Source organism: Labeo rohita, chromosome 2 (genome assembly GCF_022985175.1).
Source record: "Labeo rohita strain BAU-BD-2019 chromosome 2, IGBB_LRoh.1.0, whole genome shotgun sequence".
Taxonomy (NCBI): domain Eukaryota; kingdom Metazoa; phylum Chordata; class Actinopteri; order Cypriniformes; family Cyprinidae; genus Labeo; species Labeo rohita.
Window position 1 is genome coordinate 23,473,145 of NC_066870.1, and position 25,703 is coordinate 23,498,847.

At 35.8% G+C, this 25,703-nt stretch overlaps 1 protein-coding gene across 4 annotated transcripts in view; it reads left to right on the plus strand.

Moving 5' to 3' along the window:
• Positions 1 to 5,431: 5,431 nt before the first annotated feature.
• astn1 (astrotactin 1) overlaps positions 5,432 to 25,703 on the plus strand; it is a 276,262-nt gene continuing 255,990 nt past the window's right edge. For 3 of the 4 annotated variants that reach the window (XM_051137636.1, XM_051137646.1, XM_051137653.1), the window contains exon 1: positions 5,432 to 5,990. In XM_051137636.1, the coding sequence (XP_050993593.1) occupies positions 5,699 to 5,990 (292 nt within the window). In that variant the 5' untranslated portion in view covers positions 5,432 to 5,698. The remainder of the gene's footprint in view (positions 5,991 to 25,703) is intronic. The other variant, XM_051137662.1, reaches the window with a different exon arrangement.

The window sequence follows — 25,703 nt, forward strand, 5'->3', positions numbered from 1 at the left end:
AATTGTTGCAAAACTCAAGATCTTATAGATTAAGAATTGTAGTATATACACTATATTGCCAAAAGTATTCGCTCACCCATCCAAATAATCGGAATCAGGTGTTCCAATCACTTCCATGGCCACAGGTGTATAAAATCAAGCACCAAGGCATGCAGACTGTTTTTACAAACATTTGTGAAAGAATGGGTCGCTCTCAGGAGCTCAGCGAATTCCAGCGTGGAACTGTGATAGGATGCCACCTGTGCAACAAGTCCAGTCGTGAAATTTCCTCGCTTCTAAATATTCCACAGTCAACTGTCAGCTGTATTATAAGAATGTGGAAGTGTTTGGGAACGACAGCAACTCAGCCACGCAGTGGTAGGCCACGTAAACTGATGGAGCGGGGTCAGCGAATGCTGAGGCGCAAAGTGCGAAGAGGTCAGCAGAATCAGTCGCTACAGACCTCCAAACTTCATGTGACCTTCAGATTAGCTCAAGAACAGTGCGCAGAGAGCTTCATGGAATGGGTTTCCATGGCCGAGCAGCTGCATCCAAGCCATACATCACCAAGTGCAACCAAAGCGTCGGATGCAGTGGTGTAAAGCATTCCGCCACTGGACTCTAGAGCAGTGGAGACGCATTCTCTGGAGTGACGAATCTCGCTACTCCAATCTGATGGACAAGTCTGGGTTTGGCGGTTGCTAGGAGAACGGTACTTGTCTGACTGCATTGTGCCAAGTGTAAAGTTTGGTGGAGGGGGGATTATGGTGTGGGGTTGTTTTTTTTAGGAGCTGGGCTGGGACCCTTAGTTCCAGTGAAAGGAACTCTCAGTGCTTCAGCATACCAAGACATTTTGGACAATTCCATGCTCCCAACTTTGTGGGAACAGTTTGGAGCTGGCCCCTTCCTCTTCCAACATGACTGTGCACCAGTGCACAAAGCAAGGTCCATAAAGATGGATGACAGAGTCTGGTGTGGATGAACTTGACTGGCCTGTTTCAGCATGGCTGAAGGATTGATTGTTTTTTTCAACTCATGGCACAAAAATTCAAGCAGCTTGGCTTTGTTTGATGGCTTGTGACCATCCATCTTCCTCTCTATCACATTCCAGAGGTTTTCAGTGGGGTTCAGGTCTGGAGATTGGTTTGGCCATGACACACCTGAATGACCTGGCTGTGTGGCATGGAGCATTGTCCTGCTGGAAAATCCAATCCTCAGAGTTGGGGAACATTGTCAGAGCAGAAGTTTCCTTCCAGGACAACCTAGTACATAGCTTAAATCATGCGCCCTTCACAGAGACGAATATGCCTGATTCCAGCCATGCTGAAACACTCCCAGATCATCACCAATACTTTACCAGATTTCACAGTGGGTGTGACGCCTGTAGCTTGTAGGCCTCTCCAGGTCTCTGTCTAACTATTAGACAACCTGGTGTTGGGCAAAGCTAAAAATTGGGCTCATCAGAGAAGATTACCACACTCCAGTCCTCTTCGGTCAATCCTTATGGTCTTGCAAACCTCTGTCAAAGCCTGACTGTTTGTTTTTCATCGATGAAGGTTTTTTTTTTTTTTTTTTTTTTCTAGCTTTGTGCAACTTCAGCCCTGCCCCTAGAAGCTTGTTTCAAACTGTCCTCGCCAAGCACTTCACCAAAGTTGTCATTTGGCATTCTTTTTTTTAGGTCTCTTGATGTCATATAGTTGTTGAGTGACATTCTAAAAAGTTAGCAATCATCCTGGGCAGTGAAGAATTGTTTTCGCCCTCTGTAGCTTGTTGTCCCCAATGTCTGCAGATTGACTTTTTACTTATGAACCTCTGTTTTTGAAATGTTAAGGATGGAAGCAACATTTTATTTCAAGTTGCCAATGCAACATTTTGCATTTTTATATAGTTAACAGAATAAATAATTCATTCAAAAATGAAAAATTCGTCATTAATTACTCACATTCATGCCGTTCCAAACCCATAAGACCTTCGTTCATCCTCGAAACACAAATGAAGGTATTTTTGATTAAATATGAGAGCTTTCTGACCCTGTGTAGACAGCAACAAAGCTACAACATTCAAGTCCCAGAAAGGTAGTAAGGACAACGATAAAACAGTTGATGTGACATCGGTGGTTAAACCTTAATTTTATGAAGCTACGAGAATACTTGTTATTTTATCAAAATACCTTAAGTTGTGTTCCGAAGATGAACGAAGGTCTTACGGGTTTAGCACGAGATGAGGGTGAACTATCCATTTAGTTTGTTGTACTAAAATAACTAAAACCAAAACTGAAATGAAATTATTAAAACAAATATACACTATACAGACATATACCAACATACCATCCAACCAATAAATAAGCAAAACAAATGCCTCACTGATATTAAAATAACACTGTTTTTACTTAACAAACAACTTACAACTTGTCAATTGTGCAACAGCAATTTCAGATCTTCACCTCCTGAATTTTGCAACACCTCCGTAGTTTCTTTTGTGTGTGCTGTCTCAGCTAAATCTTATGCAGAGCTTTGTGTTTTTCTTCAGCTAATTGGTGAAGGGGTAACACCTTGTATGCAAGGGGGGAGGAAGTCTCTCATTTTGTCAAACATCTGGCCCATATTACTGCTTACACATGGCTGAAAGGACACCTACCAGTAAATACATTACCTGCCTACAGAGTATGTGACTGTAGTAAAACATCTTGCAGCAGAAATGTACTAAAAAGAAGATCTTTCATGGAACACAGCTTTATGCTTTAAAGGCTGTTAACCTATCTCTTTATATACTAGTGGTTTTAATATGTGGGAATTATTTTTATGATTCCTAAATCTAACCAAATAGAGGATATTTAATTTTCCAGCAGTACTTGAGCATAATCTTTCATCAAGTGCTATTTTCCAGCACTATTGTCTGTCCTCTAATAAAGTGCAGTCATACTGTTTGAAGATCATTTTGTGAGCTGTTTAACTCGGTGGGAAACATTTTGCTGTAGTAATTGAGCAAAAGCATGCAGGTGTTTATGAAGCTCTAATTGCTTGGCTAAAACCCACTTCCAGTTTCTTCTCTTGTGAACTTTTTAAAGAAATTTAACGATGTGTGAGAGCACATACGTGCCTCGATAACCTACGAGAAGCTTGTATTTGGCATTTTACAAGAATCTGCATAAACATGGACACAGTGTGCTGTTATATCAGAGGCGGCATTGTGCTATATGATTTGTTCTTAGAAAAGAAGCTTACGTCTAAACCCTGCTTCACACCATTTTTAAAATGCATGGACATTTTATTAAGCATAAGAACAATGCTGGAATTTCTAAGGTTGCAAATCCCATTGATAATTTGTCATGTCAAATACAGTCTGCTGTTAAGCCTTACAGGAAACATGTGGAGATATTGTGTGTGGATTTTCTTTTCTAAATCTGACAGCTGACTCGCATGAGGTTGCCATGGCTATCAACAAGGGCCAATGCTGCTTTGAAGGCAAACAAATGCATAACATAGATTTCTGATGTCACAAAGAGGCTCTTATCTTTCGAAGGCTTCATTCATGGCATCCTGTTCTAGAGAAAATTGTGTTTTTTATGCTCCTCGGCACTTTTGGTTTCAGTGATATAATGGTATAATGCGCTATCTTCCCTTCACAATGAACATGATTTTTACAGTACCTTTTCTGGTGCTATCATAAACCAAAGCATATGCAGTTCGAGATTGCTTTTCAATGTAGCATTATCAGTGTCTTGGTTGGCAATTCCTTGTGCAGTTATTTAGGTTTAGGAAAGGAAACAGCTGCTTTAATTGGATTGCAAAAGACTTTACACTATTTGTGTTTTATGTTAATACCTAAAACTATGTAGATGCCGCAACAGACCTTTTGGTCTATTCTGAGTAACAATCTGGACTTTTTTTTTCCTTTTTCTTTTTTTTTAAAGATGGAATTTTTGTTCTGCTTATGGAGGCATTCCAGTCATCTGTGTACACATTTGCCTCCCGGCATTGCCGCTGATTTCGGTAAAGGGACAAGAATTTCTGTCATGTCTGGTTAGATTCCTCAGAACATGCTGAGACGATAGGTGCTCCAGTTTATCAACTAAAATTGGTAACTAGCATCTCTTATCCATTTAATCTGCACAAACAGAGACACTGCATATTTTTCTATGAGATTAATAATAATACTAATAAATAACCCATTTAATAATATAATTGTCGTTTTTTTTTAGTGTAATAACGAGAGTGAAAAAAGAGAAATCCTCAGCACATGTGATTACACTATTTTGACAGTTCACTGTGCCCTAGTTGTCATATTGCCTTTGGATATGTGTAAACCAAAAGCAGTAATAGCTTAGCGAGTGTTACAGAAAGAACCCTAAAAGAGAGCAGGATATCACAGCAACGGGACCACAAGTGTGTCGATACCCCTCTCTCCCACCGCCGCCCTCAAAGTTCAATTATTGAGCAGGTCAAAGCTGAAATGAGTACTGTGCCCTTTCATCACAAAAGTGCTTCACACTTTGCTAAAGCCTTGCTTCAGTGCTGGAATAAGCTCAAGATTACACAGGGAGATCATTCTTTGGGGCAGACTGCACTGCTTCTTTCTTTCCTGCCTTTCTTCCTTTTTTTTTTTTCTTCTTCTTCCCAGAGCTTGCAGCTGCTGTTTGCTTGAAAAGATGCTCTTGGCTTCATTTTTGCTCTTGCTCTTCTTTCTGCAGTGGTCAGTGAACTATAAAACTTTAGCTGTATTCTTCTGCTAGTAACTTTTATTGCATTTATTTTCACTGTAAAAAAAAAAAAAAAAAACAGTCCTGTCAGTTTATGATGAATAAAAAAAGGAAACAGAATTAAAAGTATCCATTTCAGCTAATAAGAAAAATAAATGTTTGTCTATCTATCTGTCTATCTATCTATCTATCTATATATTTATCTATCTGTCTGTCTACACAGTACATTATTGATTATTTATTTCTATTTAAAAACACCTAAATGTTTTACAGCAAAACCACATATAACATACTAAATATATATTTTTCTCACTGTAAAATAACCAGTAGCCCTTCAGGAGAAAATAAATAAATAAACCAGCTAAAAAGTTCCCAAAACTTCTTTAAAACCAGCTAACACCAGACCAGCATATCTTATTTTAACATATTTTAGCTATTTAATGATTTGGCTATTTAATTATTTAAAATGTTTATCAGAGTACATTATACAAAATATGCAAATAAATGTTTTCTATAACTAGCATGAACATGATTAGTTGCATAATTAGAACATAAAGTTCTAAAACAGAACAAAAGAAGAAAAAAGAGTGTGTAAGTACTTGCTAAAACTACAAATTCATGATATAAGGGCATTTAAAGTAGAACTTAAGGCAAACTATGGTATGTTTTAAAGTTACAGGACTATTAAATGTAGCTCTTGCTAATGGTTGCCCACTGCAACAAGAAAAATCGTTTTTAATGACTTGAGGTGGAGAAGCCCAATAACGGGCTCCGATGCTGCGCTGTTCCGCCTCTCTCGCTGTCATCACTAAGCCGAGTCGTGTTATGATGACAACAAGAATATTCAGCTGTGGGACTGAGAATATCTGAGACTTAAACCCAGCGTTTTTTGTTTATTTTCACGCAAATAGCTCGATTCGTGTGTTGACAGTGCATTCGCGGTCCTCTTCCTCGTCCAGCTCCCTGTGTGCCGCTTACCGACTGCCGCAGCCTGACAACCACTACACAGTCTCCGGCAAGATGCTACTACCACACTCCGGTCTGCTTATCGGCGTTTTGTGGATTGTCATCTTCAGTCCCGCTGGTGTGAAATGTCTGAACGGCGAAGAAGATCAGTCTCAAGATATGGAGTGCAAAATGAAAAGCGTTACGGTATCCGCTTTGCCGTTTTTGCGAGAGAACGACCTGAGCATCATGCACAGCCCATCGGCCTCCGAGCCCAAGCTGCTATTCTCCGTCAGGAACGATTTTCCGGGCGAGATAGTCGTTGTTGACGACTTGGAAAATACCGAGCTCCCGTACTTCGTATTGGGTGAGTGCTGTTATTTATTATCAGTTTAGCGTCTTATTAAAGATACAGTATTCTTGATTCTGACAGCTATTGTGATTATTTATAAAATTATCAGTCGCAGGCCTAGTGTAAAACTCAAATAGGTCAGTTCTAGTATGTTCTTTGTCTGAAATAATAGCTGGTAAGCTGCAGATATGTTTTTTTTTACGCTGTAGGAAGCGTGATGCTCGTTTGTCAGGTTGAGAGATATACAGCCAGATGTTTTTATGATGAATATGCGTGATACAGCTGTGAACCCAGAGAGACAATGCGGTCACTGGGTTACAGTCTTGTGAGGATCTCATTTGTAAACTTGTGTGAAGTTTGTGCCATGGCTTCACTTTTTTGAGATGATAAACAAACCTAGCAAACAACCACAACAAAACAACATTTCTGAAAGAGATAGACAGATATAATTAGATAGTCAGATAGACAGACAGTTATATAAATAAATAGGCCTTTAAACAAAGTTGATTAACTTTGATATAATATTCAGTAATTGTCTGCTGTAAATAGTACTTTACCTACAACTTATTGCTAAACTGTGTGACTTAATGGAATTATATATATGGGTCAAAGGCAAAAAAGGGTTTAAGCATAAAAACAATAAGTTTTATATTGTTTTGAATTGTTGTTATTTTTCCAAAAAAAAAAAAAAAAAAAAAAAAAAAAAGTTTTCTATTTAATTTAATTACATTTTTGTTTTTGTTTTTCTGAGCAAAACATAAATATCATGTATTTTTCCCTAAATTACAAAAGAGACCCACTAAAATGTAATTCAGTGTAACAATCTTGTCAGGCATATTTACAAAAAAAAAAAAAGTAAAAAAATTATGACATATTAAAAGACAAATTTATTTTATCCTAAATACTTATTAGTTGTATTTCTATATTTTTTAAAATTTGCCACTATCCTAGGTTTAGCCCATTTGTCAATAAGAATTTTTTATTCATACAATTTAATATGCTCCGTTATTCTTTTATATATTTTAATATGTACAAGTCAGAATAAGCATGTTTGACTTTTTATATAAATGTTGTGTTACAATAAATGACAATGTAACATTTTTTTCAACCAAATTTTGGCATTTTTTATTTTCCAAAAACATTTGAAACCTTAAAAGTAGAAACTGCCATTTAATGTGCTTTCTATGGACATAAAGTCACTAACAAATTTAACAAATAACACTGAATACTGTGTATTAACTTAATACTTTGAAAAACCTACTCTACATTTGTCACCAGCAGCTAGTTTGTATGAGGCAGCACACACTGGCTGCTGTCCATGGTGCTGAACACTGCATCCATGTCTGCCACTCACTCCGAGGTGCAAAAAGAAGCGACTTTAAGGAGTGGACAGTTGTATAAGTCACTGCCAGCCAATCAGATATGTAGTGTGAAGTGTCTGTGGCTGTCATAGAAGATGTGCTGGGGTTGACTGTTTATTTGGCACTGCCGTAGCGTTGTCAAAGATGTCATGTTGTTTTTCACTTAGGCATGTCTGGAAAGAAATGTTAGACAGGAAGTAAACATGGTGAAAAGGCAGATCTTTTAGAGTCTTCTCTCAATTGTGACCTTAAAGGCGATGTGGGCATTTTCTTTTATCATCTTTGTTTTGGGAGAGAAAAACATAAAGGCATAATACACACATATTCTACGTACAATATTTATTGCACTTTATATATAATTAATTCATGATGTAATTTATGCTTGAGTAGTTTAGAAAACTTTTAAAAAGGCTACACATGGGAATAGCACACAGTTTGATCCGCGTACAGTCATATTTGAATGCATGAGAACCTGCATATTTATAACTAGAAATCCTTAGAGCCTAAAAAATAGTGTCAGCAAGCAGAGCTAACCAGGATTTCAGTTTGTTAACAATGTTCGGATGTGACTGCATTTTTCATAGCACAAAGTTCTTAGTAGTCAGGATTTTAATACTTATACTACAGAATTCAAATAAGCTGAGCACTTTAGAATGCATAAAACACTCAAAAATAGCATGCGTAGGCTCTGCAGAAACCTGCTGGTCTTAAAATAGGCCAAAATTGAATTTTCTAGGTTTATGAAAACTGGGAAACTTTTTCTTAAAAAAAAAAAAACTTGATCAGAACTTTTTAATTTTTAAAACCAGTTTCAAGTTTCATTTTCAGTGTCATCTGTTCACATACACTACCAGTCAAAAGTTTTTTAATGTTTTTTAAAGAAGCCTTTTCTGCTCACCAAGCTTGCATTTATTTGATCTAAAGTACGTCAAAAACAGTAACATTCTGAAATATTTTTACAATTTAAAATAACTGTTTTCTATTAGAATATATTTTAAAATGTAATTTATTCCTATGATTTCCAAGCTGAATTTTTAGCATAGTTACTCCAGTCACATGATCCTTCAGAAATCATTCTAATATTCTGATTTGCTGCTCAAAAAGCATTTATTATAATTATTATTATGTTGAAAACAGTAAAATAGAATAGTAGAACAGTAGAATTTTTTTCAGGTTTTTTTGATGAATATAAAGTTCAGAGGAACAGCATTTATCTGAAATGGAAATATTTTGTAACATTGTAAATGTCTTTATCATCGTCTTTTGATCAATTTAAAGCATCCTTGCCAAATAAAAGTATTAACTTCTATGAACTTACTCCAGGCTTTTGAATGTTTTGAATGTTAAAAAGCTTATTGTTTCAGATAAATCCTGATCTTTGGATATTTCTATTCATCAAAGAATCCTGAAAAAAATAAATAAATAAATAAAATTAAAAAATTAATAAAATAAAATAAAAAATATTAATATTAATAATAAATGTTTCTTGAGTAGCAAATCAGCATATTAGAATGTTTTCTGAAGGATCATGTGACATTGAAGGCTGGAGTAATGATGCTGAAAATGTAGCTTTGATCGCAGGAATAAATTACATTTTAAAATATGTTCAAATACAAAACAGTTCATTTAAATAGTAAAAATATCTTACTGTTTTTCTGTACTTTGGATTAAATACATGCAGGCGTTGTGAGCAGAAGAGCCTTCTTTAGAAAACATTAAACATCTTACTGTTCAAAAACTTTTGACTGGTAGTGTATAAACTGACAACTAAAGTCAACATTCATATTCTAACATGTATGAGAGTCCTGGGATACATAGAAGTAGGCATGAATAAGAAATATGCATAGAAATAAGCTATTTTTAATACGATCCAAACTTCGCTAGAGTGAAATTGGTACAGGATTTGTTTCTGACCGATGGAAACCTGTTTGCAAAGCGTAATATATTCCCTCTGCCATCCCTTTAGCTTTAATAATTCACATTGGACTCAGTGCTTTTTAATTTCTTTCAGACAGACTGCACCTTGCCTTACTTCATAAATCTCACTCTTGCTAGATCATCTCCTCGGTTCCTTCAGCCTCTGCCTCCCACAATGGCTCTTTGTTTGCAATAGATTGATTGGAATGATCACGGGGAGTAATTTCAAGTTGGTGTTATAAATGTTGCCTAAGGTGTTTGCACGGCCCTCCCTTCGCTCTGTGGTCTTGTTTCCTGATTATAAATGCAGTCTTTACAGAGCCGCCACTGGTCTTTGAACAAGCTATTTTTAATTGGATACATTAGGGTAATTGGTACAGTCTACAAATGCATTCACAAACACACATGCTCGCTCTTGCACACACACATTTACTTGAGGTAAATAAATGAGAACACACTAAAGACTTCTATTGCTTTTAATAACTTCCAGAGGCAGGCGATGGGTGGGCGAGTGTGGGCGATGCCCACCCAAAAGGGAAAATCTCTAAAATTAGAGTTTTAGTTTTAGATTGGCTTTCATTTTTGGCTTTCACTTTTTGCTTTAATTGATTATTGGCTATGTGTCAAACACAGAAGAGGTGTTGTTGGGAATCTTTTAATTCAGATGAGTGCAGGCAACCCCTTAGATTTGTTTTAAAACCTACTGATATACTGTTATTTGAGTACCTGGGTCAAAACGTTTTGTTTATTAATTTATTTTCTTTATCTGGCTTCTATTTTGTTGTGGTATTGGCAAGTATAGGATATAACTGATTAAAATGAATGCATGACTGCAGCTGATTTGTGATAAACCACAGATTTTTATGAAGGCCTCATTTGTTAAGTTGGCTTAAAAAAGCCAACTTACTGAAATGCTATAAAAGCTGCTTCTTCTTCTTCTTCTTCTTCTTCTTCTGAGACAAAATTTAGTCAGTATCTGCTTCTAAAGCAGGGTTGGCGAACGCCGGTCCTGGAGAGCTGCAGCCCTGCAGAGTTCAGTTCCAACCCTAATTAAAACTCACCTACCTGTTGCTTTCTAGTAACACTTCAGACCTTGATTAGCTTGTTTATGTGCGTTTGATTAGGGTTGAAGCAAAACTATGCAGGGCTGCGGCTATCCAGGACCGACGTTTGCCACCCATGTTCTAGAGCTTTAAAGCTACAGCCACCAAATTCAGCCCAGACCTTCAGACTGGTCTGAAGTTAGTTTCTATATCTTTCCTTACTGATCCGGTTTAAGGTTTTTGAAAACCAGACTATCACATCCACCAAAATCCCATAGACTTTGAAAACTTTTGTACAGTGGGTCTTATGGTGTATTTAAACCATTCATTGCTATAGCAAAGCCTAACAACTGCCTACTGAAAAAACAAAAACAAAACAACAAAAAAACCCTAGTAAAACCAGCCTAAGCTGGTTGGCTGCTTTGGCTGGTCTCCCAGGCTGGTTTTAAACTGGTTTAATGTGGTTTTGACCACTTTTTAGCTAGTCAGGCTGGTCTTAGCTAGTCAAGCTGGAAGACCTGTTAAAAGACCAACCATGCTTAAACCAGTTATTTTCAGGTTAAACCAGCTAAGACTAGACAACCTGCCTAGGCTGGTTTTAGCTGTTTTATAACTTTTTTTTTAAACGAATCAATTAGTTTTAGCTGGTTTAAACATGCAAATCATGCTAGCAACATGCTAATCAGGCTAGCAACATGCTAGTAACATGATAATCATGTTAGAAACATGCTAGCAACATGCTAGTGACATTCTAATCATGTTAGGAAAATTCTAGTAACTTGCTAATCATGTTAGAAAAAAAAAGTTAAAATAATAATAATTTAAATTATTAAAAAAAAACCTTTTTGACAACAAACGTTTCATTTGCAACTGCAATGTGTATATATATATATATTTACAATATCTCACAAATGTGAGTACACCCCTCACATTTCAGCAATCATGTTAGTATATCCTCTTAATGGACAATACTATAGAAATGAAACTTGGATATATTTTAGAGTAGTCAATGTGCAGCTTGTATAGCAGTGTATATTTACTATCCCCTAAAAATTACTCAACATACAGCTGTTATTGTCAAAACAGCTGGCAACAAAACAGTACACCCTAAGTGAACTTGTCAAAACTTGTATCAATATTTTGTGTCAAACCATTGTTATCTAACACTTAATCATTCTGCGCATGGAATTCACCAGAGCTGCACAGGTTGTTGCTGGGATCCTCTTCAAATCCTCTATAATGACATCCTGGAGCTGCTGGATCTTAGACACATGGTGCTACTCCACCTTCCGCTTGAGGATGCCCCATAGGTGCTCAGTAGGGTTCAGGTCAGATCACCTTCACCTGCACCTTCCTCAGCAAGGCAATTGTTATCTTGTTGTTGTGTTTGGGGTCATTATCATGTTGGAAAACTGCCGTTCGTCCCAGTTTCTGAAGGGAAGGCATCATGTTCTGCTTCAGAAATGTACAGTACATAATGGAATCCATGTTTCCCTTAATGAACCGCAGCTCTCCAGTACCAGCAGCACTCATGCAGCCCCAGACCATGATGCTACCACCACCATGCTTGAGTGCAGGAGAGACACAATTTTCTTGGTACTCCTCACCAGGGCATCGCCACACATGCTGGACACCATGTGGTCAGTATAAGAGAACTGTACTCAAATCATCAAATTTAAACTGCTCTAATACAAGATACACAACTTTGTATGGTCCTGTCAAGCAGACAAAAACATAAACATGATGAATAGGACACGTGGCTTTGCATGGTTAATATATATATATTTGCATGGTATATATATATATATATATATATATTTGCATATATATATATATGCAGTGTTTTTTTTATATATATATATATATATATATATATATATATATATCAAAAATACAGAAAAAGCAATATTATGAAGTATTATTGCAATTTAAAATAACAGTTTCTATTTTAATATACTTTAAAATACTTTAAAAGCCTTTAAAAATACTTTAAAAGCTGAAATTTCATCATTCATTACTAATTATGCTAAAAATTCAGCTTTGCATCACAGGAAGAAATTATATTTTAAAGTGTTTTTTCAATAATTTCAAATATATTTTACAATGATACTGTTTTTTCCCCTATATTTTAATCAAATAAATGCAGCCTTGAAGAGCAGAAAAGTCTTCTTTAAAAAACATAAAAAATCCCACTGATCCCAAATTTAATATGATAATTTGTAATCAGTGCTGGAAACAGTTGTGCTGCTTAATCAAAAAACAACAACAACAAAAAAAACAATTTTAAAATAATTTATGTTCTTTTATTGTTTTATTCATCAAAGAATCCTGCTACTGATTAAAAAATAAATAAATAAATAATAATAATAATAAATTAAGCAGCACAACTGTTTTCCACATGATAATAAATCAGCATATTAGAATGATTTCTGAAGGATCATGTGACATTAAAGACATTGACATTGGAGTAATGATGCTGAAACTTCGGCTTTGCATCACAGGATTAAATATTCTTTTAAAGTATATTAAAATAGTAAACCACTATATTAAATCGCAATAATATTTCACAATATTACAGCTTTTTCTGTATTTTTAATCAAATAAACGCAGCCTTGATGAGCCCTTCTTTAAAAAACATTAATAAATGTGCTGATCCCAAACTTTTGAACTGCAGTGTGTGTATTTATTTATTTATTTTTTGAGATTATAATTGATTATGTTGTCTGGCCTCTTCTATAGGGGTGCACTGAAGTAAAGCAAATACAATAAGATGTAATGATCCATGTTTCCACCCTCTCTCTCTGTGAAATCCAGGATTTAGTGGTGAGCTTTACTGTGTGTTTGTCAGGAAGGTTCTGAGAGACAGCACAGGGAGATTGTGTGGCAATGAATGGTTTCCATGGCAACAAGAGCTGGTGCTTAAAGGATGCCTTGAAGAGTTGTGACATTACGCTTCCTCCTCGGGAGAGAAACAGCAATTCTACCCAACTACATCTGGAGAGAATCAAATGCAAATTCTCTTGTAGTTTACAACCACAAGCATTGACTGTGAATCCCATCGCTTTCACAATCAATATATGCAAATTTTTGGTTTCTAACAAACAGCTTCATGCTCTTTGCACAGTGTGATTATAGTTGTCTTAGGAAATGCCTTTGCATTGACTGAATCATAACAAATGGAAAAATTAAATTACTTGGAATCCCTTGATGTGTGTTTGACAATGTGAGACTGACTGAACAAATGTAAGTACAGAAATTCAAGTAGAAACAAGCAAATGGATGATGTCTGAGCACAGATTTTTAATTTTTTTGATTTACACAGTTTCTTGCAATGTTTTTTAGCCCGTGAGTCTTTTCAGTTTGCCTCAACAACAAAAACGGCAGGCTCAGATAATGTGGAACAACACATACTGTAGCTTTCAGGAGAAAATCACCCAGAATGACTTCAAACAACATCCCTTTAAAGAATAAAATCCAGAAGATATGGTGAAGAATGTTGATCTGTCACTTAGTTTTTTATTGTTGTCTCTATGAATTATCCAAAGGATGACACAGTGTTTCTAGTGTCTGTGTATGAGAAAGCAAAGCAAACCTTGAGGTATTCACAAAGGAACCGAAGATATTTATGCACGCTCACGTGTTTTCGGCGGGGCCATGCACAGGACAAGCAAACAGAGTGAGCTTGACTTCTGCAAACTATATTTGAAGGAAAGTGCAGTTGCATTAACAGGCTGCTGGTATAATGTATGACACACCATGTGTCGCTACCTGTAGAGAGTTCTTTCAGCAAGCAAGAAAAAATAGATTAAGTTTAAAAGTTTTTTTTTCAGTGACATAATGACCTCAAGACTCTTATAGTGTTCTGTTGATGCATTTTAATTAGTGTTTATGGCCGTGACAGTTACTTATATTTAACTTTTATTGTTCATAATGATTCATTTAGTACCTGGGGCTACAGTTATTATCATTCTACACAGGTTTTGCTTTCACTTCAATAGTTTTAGCAGGTAAATAGATGCACCCTTTCAGCGGTAATGTGCAGCATAGCTCAAGGGTAGCTAATGATTTGAAACCCTCAAGCATGCAAACACTTGCATGCATAGTTGTTTGCATATAAAATTAAGCACATAGGCAATTAAATTGCCTATATTGCCTAGTTGTAATTCCTGGAGGATTCTACTTTCTGGCATGTTGTTTTATGGTTTTGCAGTGTCGCTGTGAGCATGCATGCACTGCACCACAGCTCTGACACGTCTGACATTATTGTATGAAATAGTACACTTCTATAGCAGTCTCTTTTGTTCACTTAAAATAAACTGAGGTGTCTAGGTGAATCTTGATGGGCTGCTTTTGTTAAAAAGTTCAATGTCAAAGCCCTTGTGTTTCTCAAATCTCTAGCAGATCCTACATAACTTCTGTTAGCCAACCATTCAGAGGGACTGTCTGAAATGACTAGCAAATTAATTCCCTGTCTAGTCAGGATCAGGAGATTGTTCGATCTGTGTACTATCCTCTGTTTTTATTTGATTCCTTGAGTCCTGAAATGACTTTTAAATCAAATGCCATACTTTTTCTGTATCTGTATCTGTTGGAGACTGTTGTTTACTTGAGACTGATATTAAATTCTTGTGGCAAATCATCTGGCCGAAAAAAAAAAAAAAAAAAGCCTTTCTGAATAATTGATGCATAAATCATGGGAATATATACAGGGCATATAAATAGTTAATATTATGAATGAGTGTAGAGTCAAATTCTTTTGACTATATTGTTGTTTTGTTTTAAGTCATGTTTAGAGTCATTAGTTTTGGACAATGTAGAATTCAAGCTATTTCCCTTCATACAAATGCCAGTATTTTACAAAGATTTATGTTCAGTAAGATGTATTGGGTTAATCAGTTATGTTTAATGACTGACTCAGAGTCAAATCCTAATTTCCCTCATGCATGTGTGCTCTATTGTAAGTTTTTAAAAATTATTTTGAGCTAATTTAATTATTGGGATAGTTAGCCAAAAGTGAAAAAATCTTTTAAAAAACGTATTTTGTGTTTCACACAAGAAACATGAGAGACTGAGTAAATTAGGACATTTTCTGTGTTTAAAATTAATTTGGAGTTTTCATTTTCAGTAAAAAACAACATTTTAATTACACATCTGAGTTAAGTTGCACCTTTTTGAGAAAACTACTAATTATGAACTTGCACTTTAAAAATGCTGGGTTAAAAACAATGGACAAACCCAGCGAATGGGTTTTTTTTTACCCAATTGGGTTGTTTTGACCCCTTCTGGGTAGTTTTATTAACTTTTGCTTAAAATGACTATATTTCTTGCTTAAAGGAGAAGTCCACTTCCAAAATGAAGATTCACGTATAATGTACTCACCCCCTTGTCATCCAAGATGTTCATGTCTTTCTTTCTTCAGTCGTAAAGAAATTATGTTTTTTGAGGAAAACATTTATGCATTTTTCTCCATATAATGGGCTGATATGGTGCCCCGATTTTGAACTTCCAAAAGGCAGTTTAAATGCGGATTCGTAGGATTCCAAATGCAGTTGTAAACGATCCGAGGAAGAAGGGTCTTATCTAGCGAAACGATTGGTTATTTTCATTAAAAAAATGCAATTTAAAAACTGTTTAATCTCAAACGCTCATCTTGCATTTTTCTGTCCTGAACTCTGTGTATTCTGGTTCAAGACAGTTAGGGTATGTCGAAAAACTCCAATCGTATTTTCCCACTCAACTTCAAAAATCATTTCAAAATCATCCTACATCGCTGCAGAAGTACCGACCCAGTCTATGCAAAGTGAACATGCAAAGAAGATCAAACACCCTTGACAAAAAAGGTAAAACAGCGATATAGGACGATTTTGAAGTTGAGGGAGAACATGTGATGGGAGTTTTTCGACATACCCTAACTGTCATGAACCGGAACAGAAACAGTCCAGACAGAGTAAGACAAGACGAGCATTTGGCATTAAAAAGTATTTAAATTGTATTATTTTTATTTTCTCGGAAAGAAAGACATGAACATCGTGGATGACAAGGGAGTGAGTAAATTATTTTTAAATTGTTGTTCTGGAAGTGGACGTCTTTAAAATGAACACAGAATAGGTTGGAAATTAACATGTTCAGTAAGTGAACATTTATTAAAAAGTTAAATACATAATTATTAAATAATAAACTTTTTTTTTTTTTTTTAATTTGCTTATTAATAAATGTTCACCTTTTGATTATAGCTAATGCCTCTAGTAATTATGTGTTTGATGATTATTTTCCAACCTATTTTGGGTTCATTTTAAGCCAGTCATATAGTCATTTTTAAACAATAGTTAAGGTAAATAAAACTACATGAAAGGTTGAATTACACACTTTAAAACAACCCAGTTGATGGGTTTGTCTGCTTCACCCAGCACTGGGTTGTATTTAACCCAGAATTTTTGACAATGTTAATCAAATAAGTATGTTTATGTACCGTTCAATAGTTTGGGGTCGAAATTTAAAATGTTTTTAAAGGTTTTTATGTTCACTGGGACTGCCAATTACATTTTGCAATCTATGATTAAGATATGGTCATGTGTGAGGAACTATTAGAGGTAGAGTCTGTCTTTTTTATCTTTTTTTCCTGACTTTCTTGAGCCAAAAATGAAAATTCTGTCATTAATTACTCACCCTCACGTCATTCCAGAACCATAAGACCTTCACTCATCTGAAGGTCAAATTAAAATATTTTGATGAAATCCAAGAGCCCTGTGACTTTGCATAGACAGCAACGCAACTTACACGTTTAAAGCCCAGAAAGGTAATAAGGACATGATTAAAATAGTCCATATGAATGTGGTAATTACATTGGTGTCTGGGTCAGAAAGCTCTCGGATTTCATTAAAATATCTTAATTTGTGTTTTGAAAATGAACATAGGTCTTACGGGTTTGGAGGGCGAGTAATTATGACAGAATTTTTATTTTTAGATGAACTAACCCTTTAATTCACACTAAAAGTAGTCTGAAACACATACTACCCTAGCAGCTTCATTGTCCATGCTTTACTTATGGGACATTAGAACAATGAAAAACTCTGTAAAACATCAAACCGCATAGCCAACCGTCTGTTCTGCTTGTACTAAACTCAAATTTCAGGGGTGGATTTGCTGTGTAAAATGTTGAACAGAGTGTAGAAGAAGGGGAGACTGACCCACACGGGGTAAGGGGGATCTCTAATGGACACTTGTTCCCACCTCCACTCACTGGGTACTTCAGCTGAGTATGTTTTCCTGTTCCTTTACGAGGCACAGTTCATCATCTTCTCAATTTGCCACAATCTTCGCTTGTCGACCTTGACATCCTTCCCTTATTCACGCAAGTTTGAAGAATTCATGAATTCCATTAAAGTCAAAAACCGCGCAAACTTTCCAGATTTCAAGGAGATAATCAAGAAGAATGGGCTGCTTATGTTAGCTCGTTTGCATAAACTTAGACTAAAAGCTTACTAATGAACAGTCTCTCTTATTTTCCTCAAATAAGAGACTGAGACTTCATTATAAATGAAGCTTGAAATTGTAAAGATTAGAAGGTTTTGTTCTTTCTGCTTCTTTCCACATTGAATCTGTAATTTGTATTAACTGATACACCAAACCCAAAGTCTGAAGACGACTCATTAGAACATTTTTAATGTTTTGCAGATAACATTATTTATTTATATACACTACCATTTAAAAGTTTTCGGAACAGCTTTAAAAAAAATCTTTATTTTGCATTTTCAGCTTTGCCATCAGAGGAGTAAATTGCATTTTTAAATATATTAAAACACATATACAGAGACACACATACAGAGATTGCAAGATAAAAATGGAAAAGCCATAAATGAATTGGGCTCTGTGTGCCAAAAGCATTGGTTTAATGATTAGAAACTTCACACAAGATGGAGCAGCATATAAGGACACTTGGGAAAGCACAGCTGTACATCATATTTTTGATGGAACATTTCAATGACTGCACATGATGAGACAAGCTGTATCTGTAATTGAATAGTGTGCGAGTTAGCAAGAACTTTTGAGTGACACTAGCTCTTGGCGCAGTGGGAGTGACCCTATTTAATTCCAGACCAGGAACAGGGTGTCTCCTCAATCACTTTTCCAAGAGAACACCCTCAAATGTGTTCATTTAATACTTTCCTCACAGTGACCCTGTACTCTTAAATAAGGATACAAGTCTGTCTTTCCTTTTCTTGCTTCCATTTCCAACTCTTTTCACTTCAGCTGCATGGATAGCGGACCAAAGAAACTTGCTATATAGGTTTCACTCTTTGTTGCCTCTGCTCTGTGCTGCTGCTTGTGGAGAGCCCAGACTAATGAGATGACACAAATGGCACACTTGTCTGGTCATGACAGCTGCTGAGATAGAATAGAAGGACTTATGGTGCAGGTAATGGGCATTTCAGCCACACAATGGTACGGTGAGGTCATTCACAGCCACCTGATTTACAGCCACAAATGATGTGTTGTGTTGAAGCCTGTTGCGCTGAGTTAGCTTTGCCTCGTATCCAAATCCTTATTTTTGTTTTATGCCCTAAGAGGAATGTTGTTTTAAAAATATATATTGTAAATATTAAACAGGCTACACAGGTGTATCTCAGCACTCCTTGCTCTTTTCAGGACACATTTATGCATTTTGCAGACACCTTTATTCATACTGACCTGCACTCCATTCAAGGTAGACATTTTACTAGTATGCACGTTCCCTGAGAATCAACCTCTGACTTCACCTAGCACCATGATTTTGAACCTCAAAAATTAGACATTTTTTCATTTTTAAAAAAACGCCATTATTTTATTTGAAAAAGTTAATCATTTTATTTTATTGACAAAATATTTTAGTTTGTCGTGTATATTTTTTTTCGTTAGATCAGACAACATTTTAAGCTGTCATATGCTCATGATACAACATGCCCCTCACATGTTACAGTGAACCCCACCTACGGGGCATGTATTCACTTTTCACTTCCTTTCTTTTGAGGTAAATAACGAAAAACGTATACGCTGTAATTATTTAACAAAGCTACATATTTGTACTAGACAAGTGTGAAAACAACGTGGATAAAAAATTATACTCCGAAAAGTTTTAGGTTGTGCCCTGCGCTCCCCTACTTGTTGACTCAGAGAGTATGTTAAAAAATAATAATAAAAAAAAACACCCTCAGAGAAAAAGCAAATTACCAATGTAAAAATAAACTTAATTTAAGAAAATTATTGTTTGTTAATTAAATGATTAATTAATTAATTTATTTAGAAAGATGGTAGCAACATTATTTTATTTTTACACAGAGATTGGTAGATATGTTAGTAGAGGCGGTTGACTTTAGCCATCTTTGTTGATTATATGCCAGTGGTGAGCATTTGAAAATGGGAATAAATGCATTTTTGAAGTATTTTCTCCAAAGTTTGCATGGCTGCAACTCAAGAAGTACTAAAGATATCATAATTTTAGATTTTGGGTCTTAACAAACTTTCCTTTTGGCATCTTCATTTTTAAGGCCCTGTATGGTTCAGGAAATTGTTAAATTGCACGCATTTTCAGTGGTAAAAAAACAAAAGTGGGTCACTTTGCATTACAGATCATACTTTATTTCTTTTAATGAGGAATGTCTAAAGAACAAATAATGCTGAAACTAGAAATTAATCTTGTTTCTCTCTATCAGAACAATTGCATAGAACATACCTAGTTTCGCATAGCCAGACCTTCAGACTGACAGCAGAATGTCTGGGAACCTTGGCTGTTTTGAATGGCCAAGGCCTGCCCAAGAGACCATATGACTGAAAGGAAAAACAACCAGTCCTATTTTTGTGCCTCGGCATGTTTAGGGTGTGGAAATGTCCCCACAATAACAGACTGGTGTTTAAAACTCTTGATGTGTTTTAAAGAGTTTACGTATTTCAGATACTTTTATATTGTCAAATATTTTTATATTTTCAAATCCTGATGCGCCCTCATTGTCATTGTTATAAACACGACAGGCTTCTTCTTTCGTAAGCGGGTTTGGCATCACAGCATCTTTGTTTCTAGGCAGAGTGTTAAAGAATGCGACGCATATGTCTACCGGAAATCCTGTCAACCAGTCCGATGACGACTTCGAAACTCTTGAAGTGTTTCTGATTTTGTCTGCCATATGCATCAGACGTTCAGCCAACAGTCCGTGGGTGTAATGTCTAAGGCTGAGACTAGAACATACCTAGCCAAATGCCATAAATATTCTTTTTTCAAGGTTTGTGTATCTGCAGAGTAAATAATGACCATTATTTTAATAGTAAAAGACTGTAAAAATGCTATAGTAAAATCCTGTTTATTGATTATTGGTAAGTTCCCCTACTATATACGGTGAAAAACTGTATTAGACATTACATGTACTTTTATGGTAGTATACCATTTTTGGAAGTGAAAAAGAACGTACTGTATAATTTACAGTGATTAACCGTAAATTGACATTCTCAGAATTTCCTTACAGTCTACATTTGATGTTTTTTATTGGAATAACTCTGTTTTTTTCTTATCAGTTGTGTACTTTAAGGTTGTATGTTACATCTAATGTTGTTAAATTAATGTTTATTGCATTATTTCAGTTTCATGTGTGTTACCATGATGGTGTCCAGTGTTTATGTGACACTGTGCACCTCCTATATATGTTTTTTAAAAGCTGCTTGTGATAGGCTTTAGCTCACCATGTAACTTTCTCCTCACCACCTGCTTTTGGTGGTTATCAGTGCATTACAAAGGTACTAAACAGATTTCAGTACTTCCATGTGTTAGTATGCTAACATTATATCAGTTAATGAAAAATCAGTAAAACCTAAAATATTGCTGTTGTATTTTTACGGTAAAATTCTGGTAATCACAGCTGCCAGTTTTTAGTGCAAATGTTACAGATTCTTTTTTTTTTTTTTACGGTGTGTACCTCAAGAAGTATTAAAGATATCTTAATATGATTTTACATTTTGTTTCTTAATAAACTTTTCCTGTCATTGTCCATGGTCAAGTTAGCAATCCTGTCCCAGTATGCATTTGTTTGCAACGAATATACCGTAAACAAACCTAATAGAATTGCAAGGTGAAATGTTTTACTAGGGTACAGCTGTATTGGGTAATAAATGTGCTGCCAGATATTCAGAGGAGAATTCAGAGAGCTTATAAGCACACAGTGTACCTTCACCTCAGATGCCTTAGAGCAGCACATTACAACGATTGTGTGGAATAAATTTGATAACTAGATAGATATGTGAGCATAACCAAATTACATAGGGCATGCTCAAAGACTTGTTTATTTAATGGAGCATAACGTATTGATTCACGTGTGGTAATAAGATTGTTTAATACTCAAATCTGTAACGGGTGTGGCCATTCCAGAAGTCTGCTGTCAAATTGCATTTTTGCTACCTAAAATGCCATTGTTGTTTTTATGTATCATTTCCAAATCCAACATACTCTCTGTTTCAGCCTTTACTAGTCTGCAGCGAGCAAATAGAAACCCAAAATGGTTGAAGAGAGTTTTGCCCTAGGTCAGAGTGAGATGGTAACATGCCCTTGGAGAATTGCTGCCACTGTCTGTCAGAAAGAGGGTTGGACTGTTTGAGGTGAGCGAGTGCTCTTGAAGGTCAGGTCATTGTTTTTCATTTCGTTCATGAGATATACTTTTGTTTGAAAGCGTAGGCCCACTCCCAGCTCAATTCTGTCTGTTGTTTGTGCGCGGAATATTTAATAAAAGCCTCCTTTCTTTCTTTCCATCTGCATGGCTGAGCTGTTAACTCGCTGCTCTCTGTGGTATAACTGTGTGTAGTTTCGCAAGGCACCCAAGGCCTCTATGATAATGTCTATAATTAGATCACGTTTATTTAGAAGACATATTTTTCACAGCTGGTTGCAGCACAGAGGATAATATGTCAGAGCAGAGTGGTGCGGATGTGATGCTTTGATTATTGCAGATCTGTCAGGAATTTGTAATATACAAAGTTTTGGATGCCTGGTTTGACAATGATGCAACATCTTGGTTTGAAAGAGTGTGGCGCCTTGGGAGGTAGCGAGAACTTCAATAAAACAAAGAAGCCCTACTTTCATTACCTCGTGCGCTCGTTCATGGGAAACACGCTCAGTGGTTGTCATTGAAAGAAAATACCACTCGCTAAAACCCCTTGACAATTGGCAGCCTTTTGACATTGTTATAATAGTTTAGTTATGTAATTTGTCAGCTCTGAAGCACAAAATCAAGGTTAATTATGAATACTACAGCTTCATACACCTTTTTTCCCCCCACACATTATTATTTTGAAGGAATAGTTCACCAAAAATAAAAAGTCTCAAGTATTGTTTACTCACACTCATTTCTTTCAAAAACCCATTTGACTTTCTTTGTTCTGCTGAACACAAAAGGAGATACTTATAGTGAAATGCCCAAACTGCTCCTTTACAAACAATGAATGTCAAGCAAGATTTTTAAACCATTATTTTCAGTGAATAACCTCAGTTTCAATCTGTTCTTCACACAAAGCTGTTGTATGGCTTCAGAAGACTTGGAGCTTGACATCCCTTACCCACTTTCATTTTCTAAAAAAAGAAAGGGATAGTTTACCCAAAAATTAAGTTTCTGTCATTAATTACTCACCCCCATGTCATTTCATTTCAAACCTGTAAGAACTTTGTTCAGAACACAAATTAAGATATTTTTGATGAAATCTGACAGCTTTCTGACCCAGCATAGAAAGCAACACAACTGACATGTTCAAGGCCCAGAAAGGTAGTAAGGATATTGTTAAAATAGTCCATGTGACAGATTTTTTGTGTTCAAAAATAATGACTTTATTGAACAATTTCTTCTCTTCTGTGTCAGTCTTCGATGTGCATTCACAAGATTATCACAACGTATGAAATTGTTGAATAAAGTTGTTATTTTTAGATTTTTTTGGCACACAAAAAGTATTCTTGTAGCTCCATAACATTACGGTTGAATGTATATTTCTTTTCAAATGTATTTATTTTAACTATCCTAATTATTTAGAACAATATTTTGTACCTTTTTCTTCAAATTATCAAGTTAGGCATTCTGTTCAGACCTATTTCTTTGTTCCTTGTGTCAAAAAAACAATTGGTAAAAAAGCTTTTATGTTCAAAGCCCCTGATTATACCTGAAAAAATTGATTTTTTTTTTTTTTTTTTTTTTTTGTGTAATTTGATCCACTGATCAGTGTATTTTGTATTAGGTTTTGTTGTAAATTCGTTACTAGCTTTTAATGATTTGCTAATAATTTAGTCCTTTTTTTTTTTAACATTATCGTTTGTGTTTAGTGTTGTTTAAAGATGTATCGTTAATTTGTGTTTTGTTTTGTTTTATGTTGTGATTGTATTGCATTGTATTCGGGGACCCCCTCAAAAACGAGATGGTACATCTCAAGGGGTTAATCCTAATAATAAATAATAATAACCACTGCCCTGTTGAAAAAAACAGCATATGCTGGTTAGGTAGGTTTTGATGCTGGAATGCTGGTTTTAGCTGGTTTATGCTGGTCCTTAGCTGGTCATAAACTAGTTAAGAACCAGCAAAGAGCCAGCATAACCCAGCAAAACCAGCTAAGGACCAGCTAAAACCAGCATCCCAGCCTCAAAACCTACCTAACCAGCATATGCTGTTTTTCTCAACAGGGTGATGTCACATGGACTGTTTTAACAATGTCCTCACTAGCTTTCTGGGCCTTAAACAGTGTCAGTTGTGTTGCTGTCTATGCAGGGTCAGAAGGCTTTCAGATTTAACCAAAAATTTCTTAATTTGTGTTCCAAAGATAAACGAAGGTCTTACGGGTTTGGAACAACACGTGGCTGAGTAGTTAGCATCAGAATTTTCATTTTTTGATGAACTAGTCATCCTAATGTTATTCCCAACCCAAATAAAGCCTTTTTTCCTTTCGAGGAACACAACATTAGTTCAGTAGTATGTCCTAACTTCTCTTTTTCATAAAATATAAATGAATATGACTAACTTATGTCAAGCTCCAAAGACAAGCAAGCTGCATGCAAAAATCATAAAAGTTGTCTATACTTGCATGCTATATTTAACTGTAAGTCTTCTAAAGAAGACTTGTTATTTTCTAAAAAAATATTGCCTTGAAAAAAATCTTGTTTGACAGTAATTGCAGTAAGAGCAGCTCGAACTTTCTAGAAGAAAGCCAGTCATACGGATTTGGAAAAACATGAGGATGAGTAAATGATGTCAGTGACATTCTGCTGATTTTTGGTTCAAAGTGTTTCAATTTATACTGTACATAAAAGAACGGATGTGTTTATGATCTCTAAGAAGTGTATTGAAATGTAACTAGTGTTAACTCAAAAAAGCAAGAAGCTGCTGACAGGCCTGGCTCTGCCATCTCGAAGTAAACAACACCAGAAGGTCTTAATAACATTGATAAATCTGTCTTTAACCCCGCTCTGACCAGAGGTTAACCGAACGGGGTTGACATTGAAGCGCACACATACTAGCCATCTGTGAACATCTGTTATTAGCAGGGAAGGAGAGACTGACATGTTAACTTCAGGGGAAAGAACAGGCAGGTGAGGCCGAGATACTCTGTCAATCCAGCGGTCGGCTAATTGCCAGACGAAAGCTTGAACCGCATCGACTGTGGCCTTGACACCTAGCCTTACGTTTCAACCTCTAAACCTTATAATTAAAACACCTCGCTTCTGACAGCTTGGACACGGTTAGATGCTACGGCCTAGCTAGCTTTCAACTTCAAACACTGATAAGAGAACTAAAGAAAAACGAAAATATCTTTCCTCTTGTTCGGTGTCATAATGTGATAGAGTAACGCTTTGAAAGCGATCTGAGTTCCACAGTCTGTTTTTTTTTTACAAAACATTGCACATTTTCTAAAGCTTAAGGGAATTTGAAGGCTTAAGAGCTTTTTTGGCTTGGCCTCATCATGCAGATTTACAACACATACAGTCAGTCTGTGTTTTGCCTGAAGGCACCATGCATTTACATCTTGACTTCATGATACAAAGCCTTTGTGAAAGCTTTGATCCGTTGCTTTTGAGGATTCATAAGCCTGTAAGCATTATTTTATGATTTACTTATAGAGCAGTCATTAAAGTTGGCATGAAATGAAAATCCATCTGTTTTGCAAATGCATGTTATAGATCTTATTGTGAACAATCCATCTATACATATGCCTTTTCTGTTTTTAATGTACAGTAAAAGCTTGTTTACACCAAGGACAATAACTATAATAATAACAATAAAGATTATAGTTTTAAAAACCTAGAAATAAAATAATGGACACAAGACTGGGATAGCAATGTGGGCCAAATCTGACTTCACAAATTTTTGTCCCAGCTGAATGATAAATAGCCTTGCCAGCTACAGCGAGTGTCTGAGCAA